Source organism: Parambassis ranga, chromosome 2 (genome assembly GCF_900634625.1).
Source record: "Parambassis ranga chromosome 2, fParRan2.1, whole genome shotgun sequence".
NCBI classification, from domain to species: Eukaryota; Metazoa; Chordata; class Actinopteri; family Ambassidae; genus Parambassis; species Parambassis ranga.
This window is the reverse complement of record NC_041023.1, coordinates 17690999-17709510: the sequence shown is the minus strand read 5'-3', so window position 1 is coordinate 17709510 and position 18512 is coordinate 17690999. Positions and strand designations below refer to the sequence as shown.

The 18512-nt window shown below is 40.5% G+C and overlaps 3 protein-coding genes across 4 annotated transcripts; 1 reads left to right on the top strand and 2 right to left on the bottom strand.

Moving 5' to 3' along the window:
- Positions 1–17: 17 nt before the first annotated feature.
- c1galt1a (core 1 synthase, glycoprotein-N-acetylgalactosamine 3-beta-galactosyltransferase 1a) lies at positions 18–6550 on the bottom strand. The gene is made up of 3 exons (XM_028396361.1): positions 6096–6550; positions 1802–2460; positions 18–1236 (listed from the first exon to the last, which is right to left on the bottom strand). Exons 1-3 carry the CDS (start codon positions 6247–6249, stop codon positions 1042–1044), a joined length of 1008 nt encoding a protein of 335 aa, XP_028252162.1. The 5' UTR covers positions 6250–6550; the 3' UTR covers positions 18–1041.
- On the bottom strand, positions 2662–6089 carry LOC114428051 (piggyBac transposable element-derived protein 2-like). 2 transcript variants are annotated; one of them, XM_028396373.1, is made up of 3 exons: positions 4361–6089; positions 3900–4152; positions 2662–3817 (listed from the first exon to the last, which is right to left on the bottom strand). In XM_028396373.1, the coding sequence occupies exons 1-3, from the start codon at positions 4401–4403 to the stop codon at positions 3223–3225; spliced, it is 891 nt and encodes a 296-aa protein (XP_028252174.1). In that variant the 5' UTR covers positions 4404–6089; the 3' UTR covers positions 2662–3222. The 2 variants fall into 2 exon arrangements, with proteins under 2 accessions (XP_028252174.1, XP_028252182.1); XM_028396381.1 differs by having other exon boundaries at positions 3915–4152.
- Positions 6551–8328: 1778 nt separating the features above from the next.
- Positions 8329–17694, top strand: sdhaf3 (succinate dehydrogenase complex assembly factor 3). The gene is made up of 2 exons (XM_028400926.1): positions 8329–8680; positions 17352–17694. The coding sequence occupies exons 1-2, from the start codon at positions 8504–8506 to the stop codon at positions 17544–17546; spliced, it is 372 nt and encodes a 123-aa protein (XP_028256727.1). The 5' UTR covers positions 8329–8503; the 3' UTR covers positions 17547–17694.
- Positions 17695–18512: the final 818 nt, after the last annotated feature.

Genomic DNA, 18512 nt, shown 5'->3' with positions numbered 1-18512 from the left:
TAGTGTCTGACTTTTACTTATATTTACGTATTTTTATTTTCTGCAAAGCCCACACAAAAATATTACACACATACTGTCTGTGTTTTTACTCAGTTACTGATAATCACAGGGGATTTTTTTGTGAAAACTAGCTATACAAAAAAAAATAAGACTGAACTGATTTTAGACATTCTCTATTTCCTTTCATTTGCCTGACACAAACACACCCTGATACTGTATGGTGCCATTGGGTAAGCACAAACCTGTTGTGCCTCTCCCAACACATACAGCATTTATTGGGTTGGATGAGTGTGCTCGTGTCTAAATCTTTAAAGCAATCTCAACTTCCTGGTGTCAGAATTGAGGTGCTTCCACTTGCAATGTGAATGTAGTCCTATATGTATATATACGGTTATGACAGATGTAGAACCAACAGTGTATATTTTATTTTAGGTACCCTGGGATATGTCATATGTTATATATTTGTAGCCGTCTCTGTAATAGGTGTACAGAATAGACTGAACTTTCTTATTATGTTATGCAACTATGTTTAGCTTGGTTCATCATCACTAATCCTACTACAATGAATGTTGTATAAAAAGAGGCACACTTGAAAAATATATATTGTTTAACATTGTACCAGAAGGAGTAGTAAGTAGATAAAATAAACTTTTTTTTCACTAAATACATTTGAACATTTTTACATGTTTTTAGACAGCTGCATTTCAATAGCCCTTAGCCTTGGCACTATATAGCGAAATCTTGTACAAAGAACATGCCACTGTACCTTTTATTAGAACATATGTGGGGGGAAAACAGTTTAGTGCATCTTGGTGTTCTGTAAACAAACTGCAGCACAGCATTTTATTATTATTATTATTATGGTATTAGTATTAAAACATCCCTCTTCCTTTATCCTTAATTTTTTTTCAACATTTCACTAGCCTAGCCAGTGTGTGTGTGTGTGTGTGTATTTATAGAGAGAGAGAGAGAGAGAGAGACCAGTTTTGGTTTCAAGGAACACTGTGCAGAAAAGGTTTGTACACAAACAGTAAAGGTGAACTAGGTTCTGGGAAGCTTGGCATCTCCTCTAGCAGCACGTACCGACGTTGTGTTCAGTTCAATGCTCTTATGGGGACTAAACCTGTATTTGTATCCGTAAGCCCGCAGGTGATATGTCAAGTACTCCAACACGTAGAGCTGGTCGCCATAAATGTAGTGAAAAGACACAGAAAAATCAGAGCAGCAGTTTGGTCCCTGGAGAGAAAAAAAAAGATGGAGAGGATACACAAACGTCAGCACAGTAAGAACCAAGAATCTAGTCCCATCGTGACCTTCCGGTTTAATCCTTTCCTGACGTTTAGTCTTTTATTTTTGACTAATGCATGTTTGGTTTGTGCAACAGGTGTGGGTACCTTCTGTTTGTAGTGTTGAATGAATGAAACTGTTGTAACATTTCTATCAAAATGAAAGTTAAGATTGAAGGCGTGGAACCGAGTCGCCCACTATTCAAACTGTAGTTTAGTATCACTGTCAACTGTCAAGACCAGTTTAACAGACAGAACATAGCATAGGTAATAATCCCCTGAGCCAACCACGTCACATCGCATCACTTGTTGCACAATAATCACATCATATACACAGTGTATGATGCATAGTCAGGGTCTGAATGAAACACATATAAGGCTAAATGTGGCTTCCTCAAAGTTGTAACCTTGGTAACCATCCATTCTAGAGGATGCAACTTAACAAAAAAGTGACTATTTCATTGGTTATCCTCAGGCTAAGGTATCTCAGACTTAGATTGTGTGTGTGTGCTTACCAGAAATGGAGTGTAGTACTCGTACAGCATATACCAAGGTAGTGGTCCTGGGGGCTGTCTAACCAGGTAATAATCTGGACTGTAAGGGTGAAATGTTTGCCTTCCCTTCATGTCTCTTGAGTCTGCTGGTTCCACCTTCATTGTCTCCATGCATTTCCCCATAGCCATATCTTCTATGGAGGATATGTGCGTACATTCCCCTGTATCAAAACCTTTGATGAACCTCCTCAGTGCCTCCTTGCTGAGGACGTAACCCGCCCCTCCGCTCATGTAGCCCTGGCTGATGAAAGGGGTAAACCTGCGACCCATGTACACCGGCTCCTCCGGATCATACCGTGACAAGGTGTAACGTAGGTTCTCTACAACCATGAATGTGTCGTCGTCCGCTTTCAGAAACCATTCGGCTTCATCCAGGTAGTTTTGGTAGATGTACTGGAAGGCTCGGATGGTCTTCCAGTACAGGTTGTCCCTGCCCTCGCTCACATTTAACCCCACTGTGGGGAAGCCCGTCTTCTCAGAGCTCATGTACAGCATTTTGTCACAGCGCTTGGCCCACGTATTCCTGATGTGCCTTGCCCGGGATTCAAGATTCTTGGGTCCAGTCATGATCCAGCACAGGATTCGTGATCTGTGAGCCACTAGGGAACTGTTGCTCTCGCCTGGTGGTACAAAAACAAAACATCAGAACCTCACCGCACATACTATCCTCCTGACTACCAGGGGAAAAAAAATTGTCTGATTACTTTTTTTTAAAATCTGGAGTCTTTGTAAGGTAATTAAAATACTGAAAACATTTTTTTGTTTTTATAAGTTTTTATTTTTAAGATATCATGTGTCCACTACAGCGGACATCGGAACGCTGTATATTTGAAACAGAGCCTTGATGGCAACTTGTCAGTCTCAATGAAAATAGCAAAAAGTCAACATGAGATAGAGTTTAACATCCATATAACTGTCCATTGTCACTTTTGTTTTGTTTTGTTTTGTTTTGTTGTGCTCATTTGGCGTGATATTTCAAAAAGCAATTCCCCTTCTTGGAAACACAAAGGAAAACCTTGCACTGTGTGCACATCACATATGTTTTGCTCGTGCAGCCGGATCTGCGACACCTTGATGCATGTGTTTCATCCATCATCTCTGGAAGGTGGATGGCACCGTAGTGTCTCAGAGATGCATTTGGCTGTGGTTTCCACTTTTGACGTGGGGGAGTGTAGTCATCTTCGCTGTCACTTTTGACTCCTGATTGGGCCCGAGTTATCAAGTCTTCACCGAGGTACAGTTTGAAGTCAAGGAACTTCAGTGGTTTCTTCCCCAGAGACTCACAGTCATTCTTGTACTGAAGCCATGAGTTGCCAGGTCAAAAAAGTGGAAAACTGCACGCACTGTCCATTTCCGAGTGCGCGAGGCCATCCTGTAAAAACTCAACATTCGTCAACCAAGTCCACACCACCCATGTTGGTGTTGTACTCAGCAACTGCCTGTGGCCTTGACACCTGGACAAACCTTTTGTCCTTCTTTGACCATCTTCTATGTGTGTCCTGAGGTTCAATGCCATAGGCAGAGGATGCCAAGGCAACTGGCTTGTTGTCCAACCACTTTATGACAGCAAGTTCAGGAGGTTTCCGTCTGACAACCATCTCTGATGCCCCTCTTTCTTTCTTTTTGAAGGGTTTGTCCCCTATGATCTTGCACTCCTTTGGAATTCTGTTTTTCATGAGGGTTCCAGTCCCTGTCATCCCTTTTGCCATCAGGGTGTCGAGAAGGTTGATTGTTGTAAAGAACCTGTCAAAGAACAGGTGGGCTCCTTGGGGAACAGATTCTGTCAAATGAAGAACAGCTTGCTCTCCAATGCCCTTTCCTTCTGTAACTCTGAAGGTAGTCTTGCCTTGGTAGACCACAAAGTCTAAGACCAGACCAGTGGGTGAGGCTAAGACAAACACCTTCAATCCAGTTGAGTTTTGGCGTGTCATGGCATCATTGCTCTGAATAATGGGAGGATTGTGTTGGAATTCAAATCTAAAGAAAACCAATAAAGGGGGGAAACAGAATTAAAATGAGTCTTAATTGTTAGAGAAAATAAGTCATTCTTTTTTAATACAATGTCAAGGTGTACTTGGAATTCTTGCTCCACAGTGGACGCCGATTAGACATAGATGTAGACTGTTCTGCCTCATCTGACTCCTCTGCATCTGCTTGCCCTGCTTGAGATTCATCCTCAGAGTTCTCTAAATCATCTTCCTCTGCTTCTGGCTCAAACACTGCATCTTGATCTTCATCAGACAACTCAATATCTGAGTTTCCAGCAACAATTTGCAGTAAAATTCTCTCCGCTTCTGAGAATGACTCCCTCTCTTTCATTTGGAAAAAAACATATCAAAATGGAAGAAATAACTACAAATGTCCACTATGGAGGACAATTCTTAAACACTTAAATACTATAGTTAAATAGACCTAAAATAATTCAGAAAATGCTTTAGTATGTTCTTAAGAGACTTATCTAAAATATGCCTACAACATTTTAAGCTAAAATTTGCTCAATAAATAGTATTATGCACTTACTTTTCAACTGCCCGTAAAATCTGCTTGCAGGGATGGATGCCATTTTCCTGAATGAGGAAGTAAAGGGTACCAAAGCCCCACCCCTTTACATTTGGTATCATTGAAAAGCCCTAAATGTCCTCTGTAGATTACAAAAGGAGCTAATGCAGTAGTATGCAGTGGGTGAGAGATATTGAGGTTTAAAAATGTCCTCCACAGAGGACAAATTTGAACTACTGGTAGTCAGGAGGCTATGCAAATACACATAAGCAAATATAGAAACACAATACAGCAGTGTGCAACAGAGTTGCAACTTGTTATACAATACAGACACTGAAATGATTCAGAAAGGGATGGTGTTGAATTTTGGACAGGATGTGTGGGAAAGATGTTTGCCTAATCTCTAGTTTCAATGCGATAAAATAAAAAAAAACTTCCTTCCTGCACCATGACCGCCTTGAGTCTGTGAGCAATGAATGACATTCTTGCCAGTTTTAATTATCCACTGATGCTCTTTGTAACCTCGGTTATCACACCTGATGTTAGTGTTATAAAAGTGAATCTGTTATGTCAATGTCACTTCTTTGAAGTGTTTGGCAACAGGTGTTGTGATTCCCTGGAAGTGCCTTGCAAATTTTTAAAAGGCACTTGATAAGGCTGATAAGTAGCATTCCATTGAAGTGAGTGCCACAAAATAAACCTTTTGTTGTTGTGTGATCAGTCTGGTTCAAGTTACCGTACAACATTCCAGAAGCTATCACTATTATCTGTGTTGCCATCTTAAACTAAAACTGTAAAAGAATTGAGGTCTAGATGCTCAGACGTGCAGCTATGTCGGGTATGGTTGTGTAATGACTTTGCGATTTGATAAACATTTTTTGCATAAATCACAAAATTAAATTGCTGAAGCGACTTAGAAAAGTTTGTTCTCCTTCTTCCGGACAAACTTTCAATGTGTAACTTGTCCAGCAGCTTTAACGTGAGCGACCAGACGTGCGACTGTTTCGGGAATGGTAACCGAATAAAAAACGATGGCTGAACGACTTGAATATAAAGGAGAGAGAAAAAAAAACTAAAAAAGCATGAACACCCTGTAGCTTCACCACCCTATCCCCTACAGACTTAATTAAAAGTTCAAACGGGTCTGCAGGGATAGCCCTAAATACATTTGAGTTTCAATTTTGAAATTGAGCTAGAGCAGGTTAGGTTTTAGAGTGCGGTGATGTCACCCATTGTCTTCGCTCTCTCTCTCTCTCTCTCTCTCATGGATTTTCATAATAAAATGTGGCAAAATCCAGCTAACTTGTTTTTTTTTTTGTGGCATCCAAACAAGATGGCGGTCATCATTTTTTCTTGTGTTAGTATATACTTGTGTCTGAAATAAACAAAAAAAAAAAAATTGGCACAGTGGGCATTACGCGCGATCATTACGCACGGTTTATGCCATTTAAAATTCAAAGAAGTATTTATATAGAGACATTTTTAATGCGTCCTCTACACATATTTACACAATAGAAGTTAAAGAAGAGGAAAACAAAGTAAAGAATGTACAGCTTCTTTCTGAAACGCATACCCAATCGTATCCACAACAATAACGCAACAAACTGGATAACTCTCTGGCTTCCATTAGAAGAAAATGTGTATAAGATTAAAGAGTATTTATTTGTAAAGTAGGATCACTATCTAAGCATATTATTTTATAAACAGTTTAAAGTGCTGCGTTTTAACGCATAACCAAGCGCACATCCGTCCTTACCTGAGTCTTTTCTCTCTTCATTTTTCACAGCTCTCATTAAATATGTGACCTGTGCTGTAAATGCTTTCGCATCCAGCATAAAGCGAATGGACAGAAATCCCACCATCAGTCCGGTGGCGAAGATTAAATTAGACTTAGTCTCCCTCACCCTCATCCTTTACCCGCAAAGCACACGCGTGGTCAGACCGTAAAGTTGGCACATTAATTCCGTTTGCATATGAAGATATTTCAGCAGTCACGTGGACAGTGACTGGGCAAAATAATAATAATAACAATAACATACAATTATCTATTAAAGAATGCGCCTGTAAATAAATGCGCACTGTGCGCACTGGATTTTATTTCTCCAAGCATATGCGTGGTTTTCCCTAAGGCGGAGTTAAAGTCAAATCCTAACGTCACTAAAGTTAAGGCTGTTCCATACTCCGCGAGACAAAGAGCGGAGAACGCACTCCACGGGTGGTAAGAGATACAAAAAAAGGTCTTTTCCGCACTGAGGTACCATACTCCGCGAGACGCGTGTGTGCAGAACTCCTCATACGGCCCGCCCACTAAACTATAAGGAAAGACTTTACTGAGTTTTTTAACACACCACAAGGACTTGTGCCATGGCAAGAGGGCATTATACAGAGAGGGTGCCTGCAACAGCATGAGATGTCCGGCGATGAGTTGTGAAAATGCGACATTAAAAGTAACAATAGCAAAGATTCAGTGTTTGTGCCTTTATGACCACATTTGCACATCTACTGTGTTCCAATGTGCCTGCGATACTTCAAACTGTCCGGTGATGAGCTGTGAAGATGCGACATTAAAAGTAACAATAGCAAAGATATACTGTTAACGAGCCTATTATGCCCGGGTATGTAGGAGTATATAGAATGGTAACAGTCACCATCTGGTATGTGTGAATGGCTGTCTGGAGTTATTGGTGACAAATCACCCTGACTTGCCTTTCTTTTATTGCTCATCATGCAAAACCGGTATGGTCTTAAGTAAATAGAGAGCAAGGTTAACTCCAACAATATGGTTATGGTTCAGGAAATGGGGACTTCAAAGACTTGAGAGACAGAAACAGATTTACTAGTAGCGTGAGCTCAAAATGTTTAATCTGTGTCCAACTGGCGTGAATCCCATTATATTAAATACATACATGTTGCACTATAAAGTTTTGGTTTGATTTGTTTCACCAAATGAAATAAAAACACCAACTGTGCAAGCCAAAGAAAACTAACCAATAAGATGTGCGCTGCACCCTTGTCTCATCTCTTATCTTTTTTTGGAACAGAGTGAGTGACTGAAAAAACAACCAACACCAGGCAGGTAAAGTTTCAGAAAGTATTGTTGCTCTTGTGTTTACATTTTTCCAGACTTCTCTTAGTTTCTTGATAATCATTCCTTTAAAAGTCATCTGACAGACTGATGACCTCTTTGTTGCAAAAAAAACCTGTTTATGAGCCGGAAAGAGTAGATGATCGTGAATTTGATTAAGCTCTGTTAAGCTGTTTCTACTCAAATGCAGAGTGTGGAAAACAAACGTTATCGATATCTGTGCATGGCATCACACAAATGTTATATTAAGTCACAGAGCACAGACAGCAAGGCGTCATTTTATATGCAAAAATAAATTCTAGTATTGTTTTGGATAAAATACTTTGCAATGGCCCTAACCCTAACCCACATTTGGGCATATAGCCTGGGTTTATAGCTGCCACTAGCACGTCCGAACGATGCTGTGACAGGTCATTTGCCTGAAGTTATAACATCTGCATTAAGCTTTTCTCCACGTCAGGAAACCTTAGTGACGTTGTCCCATGAGCACAACTGCAAATATTTCTCCCCCTAATAGCATACACATGAATACACGTCACCTCCCCTTTGTTATATGTGCCTAAATGAATACAAATCTTTCTGTGCCATGTGCGTAAATTCCGTTTGCCCTAAAGTGCTAAAATGCGCGCTATATTTTCCCTTTGTGCAATGTGTGCAATCGAATGCCATTCTGTCTGTGCCGTGGCTACCCGTGCAGTGCTCTATCCGTGCCGTGTCCACTTGGAGAGATTCTATGAATTCCGCTGCTGCCTAACGCTGCAAATAGGAACAGTGTCACCATAACCTTAAGGAGAAAATTTTAAGGTACCATGTTTGCATACATTTATTTGTCCTTAAAGCTCTAATATGTTTCTCTTCTGCGCTCTTGTCTGCACCGCTCCAGTAGGTGGCGGTAAATCAAGCAGCAGGTTTATGGACCGGAAGAAGACAAGTAAGAAGATGTGTTCCTGTGCTAAGCAGGAGGACATGAGTTGAGTAACTATCCTTGGAAATATTAGCGTTATACATCGTTATGTCTGTCACTGTGTAGAGGACAGAAGTGTCAGAAGTTTAGAAGCTGTTAGTAGAAGCGTTACTTCATGGCGGCTCCCGCTCATGTCTCCAGAGTCCTCTCATTGTACAAGAGGATTCTGGTCCTGCACCGGTTCCTGCCCATAGACCTAAGAGCCCTGGGTGACCAGTATGTGAAAGACGAGTTCAGAAGACACAAGGCAGCAACATCAGAGGAGGTGAAGAGCTTCATGACAGAGTGGGAGGTAAACCGTTCTACCCTAACCAAAGTCCATTAAAAAATGATCGATTTAAGTGCCTTTATTCAGATGCAGATATTAAATTAAAAGTCAGTATAAAGATACCTGATCAGAGATACTGCTGATCACTGACCTGGTCAAATAAGTTCAATTAGTTTGTATTATGTTAAAAATTATATTTTAAATAGTGAAAATATGACGTAAATTTAGACTCTGACTGACTGAGACCCAAACCCCCCAGTATAAGGAATAATCATATATTCTGTCAGTTTTCTGTTATAGTGAAATATGCCAGCCTTTTAAAAGAGATTCTATTAATTTTGTTTTTGGCCTATACATCTCCAATTTATTAGGGCTAAGGGCACCAACAAGGCCCTATTGTAATTTTCTTTTATTATTATCAACCCCTTACATATTCCCAGAATCCTTTGCTTTAAAAAAAAAAATACAACACTATAGCAGATAAATCAAGAGAAAGGCACCAAATATTATATATTTTTATCATTTAAACTAAAAAACAACCTAGTGTCAAATCCACCAGGGAAAATCCATAAAGACACATGTTCACTGTAGATCCAACCAAACAGGGGCTGCAAATCATGATCACCTCTCCCTTCTACATTAAAATTTTAAATAAATAAGTAAATCCTCAAAAATAAACGATTTGCTCAAATAAGATTCTGTAAAACAACAAAACATTCTACAGACCGTAGTCCAACTAGGAAACTGAATTACCCACTTGTAACTCGAAGTCACATGCAAAAAATTAATTGAATTTTTAGCTGATATATACATTTTTTATGCAGTTGAATGTGAGAACTGGTTTTCGCTTTATGACTTTACGGCTGTGTGTTATACTGTACAAAGATTTTAAGTGCTTTAAAATTTTATTCATGATTGTGATGTTTCCGTAAAAGGTGCTGGACTTTATGCTGCTGTGAAACACAAGCTCACACAGAGTGCAAATGTGACACACCGAGTATAGATATTGTGTTATGTCAGTGCATTGCCACATGATGGCAGAGCAGCTTCAGTTAACACTGATGGAAGTAGGTGTACTTATTGAAGCAAGTACTTGTACTGTGTGTGTGTGTGTCAGAGCAATTTTAAATGTGATAGGGACTCACACACACAGCAATTAGAGAGTCTCCGCCACGGTGCCTGCATCAGAACCAAAAGATGAATTCCTGTATTCATTTATTGCAGTGAAGCGGTGAAGTGTTGTGCACTTTATGTCAGGTGTCTTTAGCCTTAAAAAAGAAGTAACTGCAGGGCTGAAAAAAGTAGTTTACTAATTGCAGGGCTGGTGGTTTCCTGCAGTCCTCCAGACAAAGCATCATTCCCAAGTTGATCCTGATGGGCAGGAGAGGGCCTTGCATGGGCAGCCCCACCTCTGCCTGACACCATGGTCTTCTCCGCCTCCTCTTCCGGTGTTACATCACTTTATTGATCTACAGGGAAAAAACTTGTCATATATATTGTCTATGTAATATTTTAAAGGAACAGCAGTGAAATCTGCCTTTTTTCTGCCACCATCAGGCCTACCCAGATCCATGTGGTGATCAGTGTCTTCCTCTAGCTCCCAAAATAATCGTATCCATGACACCATGCCAGGTATTGTTTTCAATGCAATTATGGGGCCAAGCCAATGTTTTCTGGCACAATTACACACTGCTAGGTGATGCTAAATCACCCATCTGTAGGTAATTTCTTTAATGAAGTTGATAGTGATTGCAGCTGGAATCCTGAGAGGTCTCCTTTGTCATTGGGGGTGGGCAGTCTCTTTCATTTATGCCCGTCAGTGTGCATTGTTTTCCAGCCCCAAGTCCATTTGAATTGTTGCTATAACCAGGAGACGAGTGGCTTTTTTGTGTTGGCCATATTTCAGATGGAGATTAGTTCCACCAAAAACCACAGGGGAGGCAGCCATATCAGGACTGGTGTGTCTTTAGTCTCTGAATGGAGACTTGCTGGCCCGTTGCGGACAGACTGCATGATAGCTGAGGCTTTTAATAGTGCTCTGTTTTAATAGACTGTGGTCCCAGGCCAAGATGAAACATTTCTCTTTTTAATCCAAGCTGCAATAATTTTATGGGCTGCAGAGCCTGGAGATCTTATTACATAAGAACTCATGTAGAGTTAGCAGTTTAACTAGCAAATACATGATTTAGTTTAGAAAAGTTTTTGAGAAAATTAGGCAGTTTCTCATAGGTTTTTCCACTTTTTCAGACTCAAAAAGACAGATATAAAAAATGTAGAAAAAAAAACAAATAAAAAACTTTATGCTTTTTTGTCATGTGACTGCTGCTTCCACTTTAGTCATTTCTGGCTTCCTAGTTGTATTGTGAAGTGCAGAATTTTACAGTATTTAATTTTGTTGAGACATTAAGAAGTGTTACAATTGGAGACTTCGATTTGGTTGTATTTCCAATGGAATAGTATGTAAAATACACTGCTCACTGCGGTGGTGGATGGAACGAGACATGATGTCTCAGATGTGCTCGATTGGATTCAGGTCTGGGGAACGGGCAGGCCAGTCCATAGCATCAATGCTTTCATCATGCAGAAACTGCTGACACACTTCAGCTGCATGAGGCCTAGCATTGTCATGCATCAGAAGGGCCATCAGGGCCCACTGCACCAGCATATGGTCTCACAATGGATCTGAGGGTCTTATCCTGGTACCTAATGGCAGTCAGGGTACCTCTTGCTAGCACATGGAGAGCTGTGCGGCCTTCCAAAGAAATGCCTCCTCACACCATTACTGACCCACTACCAAACTCTCATCCATAAGGAGCACAGGGTGCCAATGGTCTGCCAATCTTGGTCTTCTCTGGCAAATGCCAATCACCCTGCGCAGTGTTGGGCTGTAGGTACAAGGCCCACTTGTGGACGTCGGGCCCTCATACCACCCTCATGGAGTTTCTGACCATTTAAGCAGAAACATGCATATTAGTGACCTGCTGGAGGTCATGTTGCAGGGCTCTGGCAGTGTTCCTCCTGTTCCTCCTTGCACAAAGGAGGAGGTAGTGGTCCTGCTGCTGGGTTGTTGCCCTCCTACGGCCCCCTCCACGTCTCCTGGTGTACTGACCTGTCTCCTGGTATCTCCTCCATGCTCTGGACACTGTGCTGACAGACACAGCAAACTTCTTGCCACAGCTCTCATTGATGTGCCATCCTGGATGAGCTGCACCACCAGAGCAACTTCTGTGGTTGTAGACATCGCGTCATGCTACCTCTAGGGGTGAGAGCACTGACAAAATGCAAAAGTGTGCAAAACATCAGGCAGAAAGGATGAGAGCAGAGAAATGGTCTGTGGTCAGCACCTGCAGAACCTCTCCTTTTATAGGGCTTGTCTTGATAATTGCCTCTCATTTCCACCTGTTGTCTGTTCCATTTGCACAACAGCAGCTGAAATTGATTCACAATCAGTGTTGATCCTAACTGGACAGGCTGATTTCATAGAAGTGTGACTGACATAGGCTCAAGAGAGTTAGATGGAATATACAAAATTCATTTTAACACTCATGTATGTTTATACTGTTTCATGCTTATCCCACTGACACAGTCTGCTAGTCAGTTGGAAGCCAATAGGGAGTGATCTGCTAGTTTTGTTTTGCATTTACTTGTATCACAAATCCTAATTATAATTCACACCTCCAGTGTGAAGGGCCTCTGCAGCTTTTAAAGTCTCCTCAAAGCTGACGTTATATCTGACATCTGTTGAGATCACACCAAATTCTCTCCATTTCTACTTCCTCAGAAATAGTAGGAGGACGGGGAACAGGCGAGGAGCGGGACTCAAAATGAGATTACAAGGCTTGAGTGTTCGGTGCGTAATCCATTTATTTCAGAGGTACCCATGGGACTTCTCTGCTCCAAGTAAATCAGCTCCAGTGGGCCAAACAGGCTCTCCCAAAAGAGGCGACAGCAAAAGTGTAAAAAAGGGAAGAAAAAAAGATGAATGAACGGATGTTCGTGACTGCAGAAAAACACATTCAAGTGGTGCTTAGTGCTTGAAAATGGTTTAATAAAATATAAAAAATATGAAACTTGTAATGACAAAATATAAAATGACACAAAACTGTGAAACGAAAATTAGCCCACAAATGCAAGAAAGTGTAAGATATATAGGTTTTAAAATGTAAAAATAAAAAGGATTAAGCTTCGAGTTTTCCAATGGCCCTTAAATACATCATGGGTGAGGCACATTCTGAACCCAATGTAACCCAATGTTTCCAAATGGTCCTCGACTGCATCAAGTGCGATGTACAGTTCCTGTCTAAAGCTTCATTTATATTTTATTTTATAGTATTTTTTTCTTAAGTAAACAAAATAAACCGACGGTCTATTGGAGCAAGTCTGTTAATTTAAACTGGACGTGGTTTTTTTGTAAGATTTACCTGCTTTACAAAGCTTTTGTAAAGTCCACCTCTTATTCTACCAGTCTCAGTTTAAAAATTAGCCAAAAATAAAATATCTTATCTAATATCTTTATTGATCTGCGAGGGGAAATTCAGGATGCAAACATTTTTCCGTTGTCTGTTTCCGTGAAACGCTGCCACACTGCAGATTTCTCTGACATGGTAGAGGAAGACTTTGACACGGTCAAAAGTAAATAAATATTCTGCATTCCGTAGTGAAAACAAGAGAGGTGTTCAAAGATCGACTGTTACCTGTGAAACGGGTGCGCCAAAAACACCCCCATTAGCACTTGGTACATTCCTCCTGATAAAATTAACGATACAAAAAGTCGACCAATGAGAATTTTGGTTGAGCCATAACGTATCGACTAATAAATCGACCAGTCGACCGGGAGATTACAGCCCACAGATAATTAATATTCTTCGTTTTAATGCGAAACTGCCTAATTGGTTGCTATCGGATTGAGATTGAGAAAAGTTACACTAATTTGACAAAAAGTGCATCAGAATGAAATCTCCTACTCTACCTTTAAAGCCCAATTAGGATTTTTTGGTGAAATCCAATTTTTTGGTGTGCTTGGTCACATTACAAAATAATATGCGACTGCTACCACTCTCCTGTGTGAATGGACTGTGGCCCTGAAGTGACCTGCATGCGCAGAAGAGGACGACGTTGTGCGCTTGTGTGGCTTTGTTTATGTTAATGTCTGATTGTAGCCAACATAATTACAACCAAATAATACTAAGAAGAATGCTGAGAAGGAAGCGAGCAGTAGCTGCAACGTCTGTAAAGAGGTGTGTGTGGGTGCAGAGTGGTGGGATAGTGATGTGACTGCTTTTAGCGACACTGACTTCATTCATAATTTCAGAATGACGAGGACCTTTGAATTAGTCTGGAAGCGCTTTTCTGTATCACTTTCACGGCAAGAGAGTCGACATCTCCCTCATCTGTGAGCAAGCGCTTTTGAGTTGGGCTCTACTTCCTGGCAACAGGCGATTGTTGCTAACACCACTTGTCTGCCCTGCTCATGTGTTGCAGAATTGTGATGTCTGTTGCCTTTCACTGATGCAAAAGTCGGATATATGCCGCATAGCCGTTCAGACTGAGGTCGCATTGCAAAAAGTCGGATACATATCTGATTTAGGACCACATATGAAAGTGGCCTGGGTCGGATATAAAAAATCGGAATTGAGCTGTTCATGAAAATATTAGATAAAGGTCACATATGGGCAAAAAATTTGGATTTGGGTCAGTTTAGTCTGAACATAGCTTTGGAGTTCCCTTTTTTTTAGCAAGTACACTGTAAGCACTTGAAAATTGACAACCTTGGTTTTATACAAAGCTGCTACAGTAATAGATTCAGAACCACCAAGAGTATTAGACATTGCCTGAGTGTTCCTTTAAAGCTCTAACCCTCCAGCCTCAAGGAGGACATTTCCCTCTTGGCAAATATTCAACATAATTACATTATGTGCAGGAAGAAGCCTCTTAGATAAATGGCATGTTATTGCTTACAGTGAGAGCATTCCAAAAAAGACAAGCTGCTTTGTGAATGGGCAAACAGCAGACACTGACTGTGCACTCTTGGTCCAGACGATGGATGGCTTTTCAGAACCCGTGGAACCCCTCGTGGGCAGTGTTAATTTTGTTGACGAATCATTTTCGTCATAGTTTTCGTTAACGACCTTTTTTTGCTGATAAAAATGAGACGATAACGAAATAAAAACAAACGCACGGTGCCAAAAACGAAGACGAAATGTATTGACACTTTCGTCAACGAATAAAAACAAGACGAAATTATTGATGGAGACGAGATCCAATCAGAGCAAATTTTGTTTGTGGAAGGGAGGGACGAATCAGGGGATGGCGGCAGAGAGCCAATCAGAAGTGATCTCTCTGCGTGAGGACGTTGCCCCGCGATGCTGGAAGAAGGCGTACTCATGCGTGGTAACACAAAACAGGAGAAGAACAGACACACGGACACGTCTGATGTCAAGACAAACAAGACGGTTTGCAAACCGTGTGGAGCGACTATCAGCGGTAAAAACACAATAAACCTGAAGCGACATTTGCAGACGAGTCGTCTTAATTTCCGTTCAAAGATACGCGTGACAAAATCTATAAATGAAGACACCGTTGCTGATGGTTTTACAGCATGCGCACTGTTTCTAAGTTGTCACTGAAGTGTTTTGCTGTAGTTATGGAGTATTCATGAAGAAAGTCATGACTGAACAGTGTATTCAGGGAGAGCAACTCACTGTTCACTGGTTCTTTTGTGAAAAGGTCATAGCAATTAAATAAAGAGGTGTTCGTTTCAAATAACACAAGTTAAAGCTGTGCCTGTTTTTATTGCACTTCAAACCTTAATTATTTCATGAAAAAATATATATCAGAATTCTTTGATATTTAGTCGACTAAAACTAGACTAAAAGTTAAAAAATGTTGATGACTAAAACGTGACTAAAATCAAATGACATTTTAGTCACAAGACTAAAATAAAAACTAAATCAGAAATTGCTGCCAAAATTAACACTGCTCGTGGGATGACTCATATACAGTGCTGGCAGCTTTGACTCACAGCACATGGACTGTGGTTAACTGGACAGTTCATTCTGCGGCGACAACAGTGCTGTAAATCACAGCATATCACCTTGACTTTACTGTACATTAAACATGAACACTTTTTCAGTTGCCACTCAAGGGCTGTCTGTGCTAGAATGAGAAATGGCTGCATTCTTTTGGGCATACGGCTCTCCCACTGCAGCATGCAGCGCATATCATGCACATACAGGCGCATACAGGTTGTGAAGATGTTTCGTTGCTGAACATCAGCAGAAGCAGCAGTTTAGGTGAACGTTTGAAGCAGAGATATTTGGGAAAACAAGCAAAACCGAGAAATCCCGTCCAAATTCAAAACAACCCAAAACAATATTTGCATCAAATTGAGGTGTCTTGTACAGTGAGAGATGAGTCTAAAGAGCCGAGAATGCCTGCAGAGACACTAGTGAATGATTTAACCAAGTCTGGATCTGAAGAGTCAGAGAAGACAGCCACTAGAGTCCTGCACAGGAATGGACTGCCAGACTGCAGACCAAGAATAACTCCACATCTGCAGAAAGGACACCTCCAAGACAGACTGAAGTCTGCTAGAGACAACCTGGAGACAGATTACACAGACTGGAAGTGCTGGAAATGTTGAGTTTGTTTAGAGAGAAAGAAGAGATGTATAGATCACAGTTCCCACAGTGAAACACGATGGTGGCAGTATGATGCTGTGAGGATGCTTCAGTGCACCTGGAACTGAAAGTCTGGTCAGGGTAGAAGGAATCATAAAAAAGAACTATCAGAGTATGTTGAAAGAAAACCTGAAGCAGTCTGCAGTAAAACTGGGTCTGGGTCGTGGTTTCCTCTTCCACCATGACAACCACCAGAAGCATACGTCTCTATTTGTGAAGAACTACCTCCAGGAGAGCAAAGTGAGTGTTACTGACTGGTCTTCACAAAGACCTGACTTAAATTTGATCAAAATCTGTGGTGTGGACTAAAGACCGGGGTCCATGCCAGGAGACCATCAAATCTGGAGAATTCACCAAAGAAGATATGGCTAGGATTCCTAAGGAGACATGATTCAAATGTGTTGAAAACTACACCAAGTCCAGACTGTTATGAGACAAGAAAGATACACAGCTGGCTGTTAGCCAGGTAAAATAAGCTTCCTGAATCAAATTAGTATGTTTGGAAATGTTGCGTTAACATTTCTTCAGTATAACTTGTCAAATATTATCAGCCTAACAATCCAAGCTGTCGCCATTGTCAGTGCTCAACTGGAGGATGCAGCCCTCCTCTGTAGGGGATCCCTTTGATGTCATTCCCCTCTCTCCACATCTAATTCTTCATTTCTCTATCAATTAAAGGCTAAAATGCTTTAAAAAACAGCATTTCAAATGGATCTTCTGCGTACATGAGCTGGAGACGAACCATTCCAGCATCCTGTGATGTTATCAGCCTGACATTAGAACACCAGGTGATTTCAGAAGATTATTTTCTTAACTGGTGTGTAGGATATGTTTAGTGTCAGCTTGGCTTGGCAGCCTTTTCCTGTAATAAGTGATTTCATGTGAATCTTCAACCATATGTTGTGTATGATATGTTTAATGACTGGGGTGGGAGAGAGCAGGTGCCGATGCTAATCCTGTCCTGTTTTTGTTGTGGGTTTTTTTTTTTTTTTTTTTTTTTTTTTTTTTTTTTGCAGAACTACAAAGACGTCCTGCAGACCCAGGTACTGGAATCAGCGAGGGATCAGATCGATGCGATGAAGTTTGGGGCCGACCTGCCAGAAGGAAAACTCAGAGACTTCCAGGATGAACAGATAGGACAGTTGTACGAACTCATGCTGGAATCTACCAAACCCAACAGACAGTTTGACATCCAGGAGGACAACAAGTGAGGCAGCAGGGATCGAACAATGAAAAACTGAAGGTCATGTGATGGAGTTTTTAGAAGAATCTGGTAAAATGCTGTGTAATGTCTCTGTGTTCCTTTTACTGTGACAATAAAAAGAGGTTCCTTACGCAGGCACATTAAGGTGGCAGTAATTTGTTTCCTTTGTCTACTCTTTATTTTTTGCTTTGTGATTGTGAAGGACAAAAGCAGATGCTTTCCCCTCTCACCCCCCCATATCAATCTGGATTTAACCGGATTTGCACTGTTCAGACAAAGGAAAAAAAAAATCAGTCCTCTTTATTTAAACAGGCTTTTGACAAAGAAAATAACATCTATGGTCTTAAATATTTTGTTTTTGTTTGATCATATTTACAAAAGGTGGTTGCTAACCATTAGCTTAATGAAACTACAAACTTCTTAAGGTTTTGTGAGAACATGATCTGTGATGGACGGTGCAGCAGATCATTTAAAGGTTATACATGAGCTTTGACAATTATTTTGTGTTGCTGAACAAAATAACATTTGTTTATTCCAGAGCTTATTTTTTAAGTAAACCAAAGGCCAATAGAAACGCCCCATTGGCCTGTTGTTGTAGGATGGTACAAAAATATTGCATTTCTACTGCGGTATTGGAAATAAGTTTTGTAGTTTCTTGAGAATGAGATGTACATACATTGGTTGACAGAAGAAGGTTGCAATCAGACTGCTCATACCCTTTTTTTGGAGGTTTCTGGCACAGTATAGTTTTGTTAAATTGTCTCCTAAGGTTATCACAGCTTTAATCTTGTTCAGCTATGACTAACACGGCTAATCTATTAGACTTATTTAGTTTGTATGTATATGTTTTTTATTTTATTCTCATGACAGTTTTTCTTGTAAATTTACAATTATTCTCATAATGTTTTCCTTTTTTTTTTGCACCTCTATTCTTAAAATATTTGATTTTTTTTTCTCAAAAAATTACAATTCT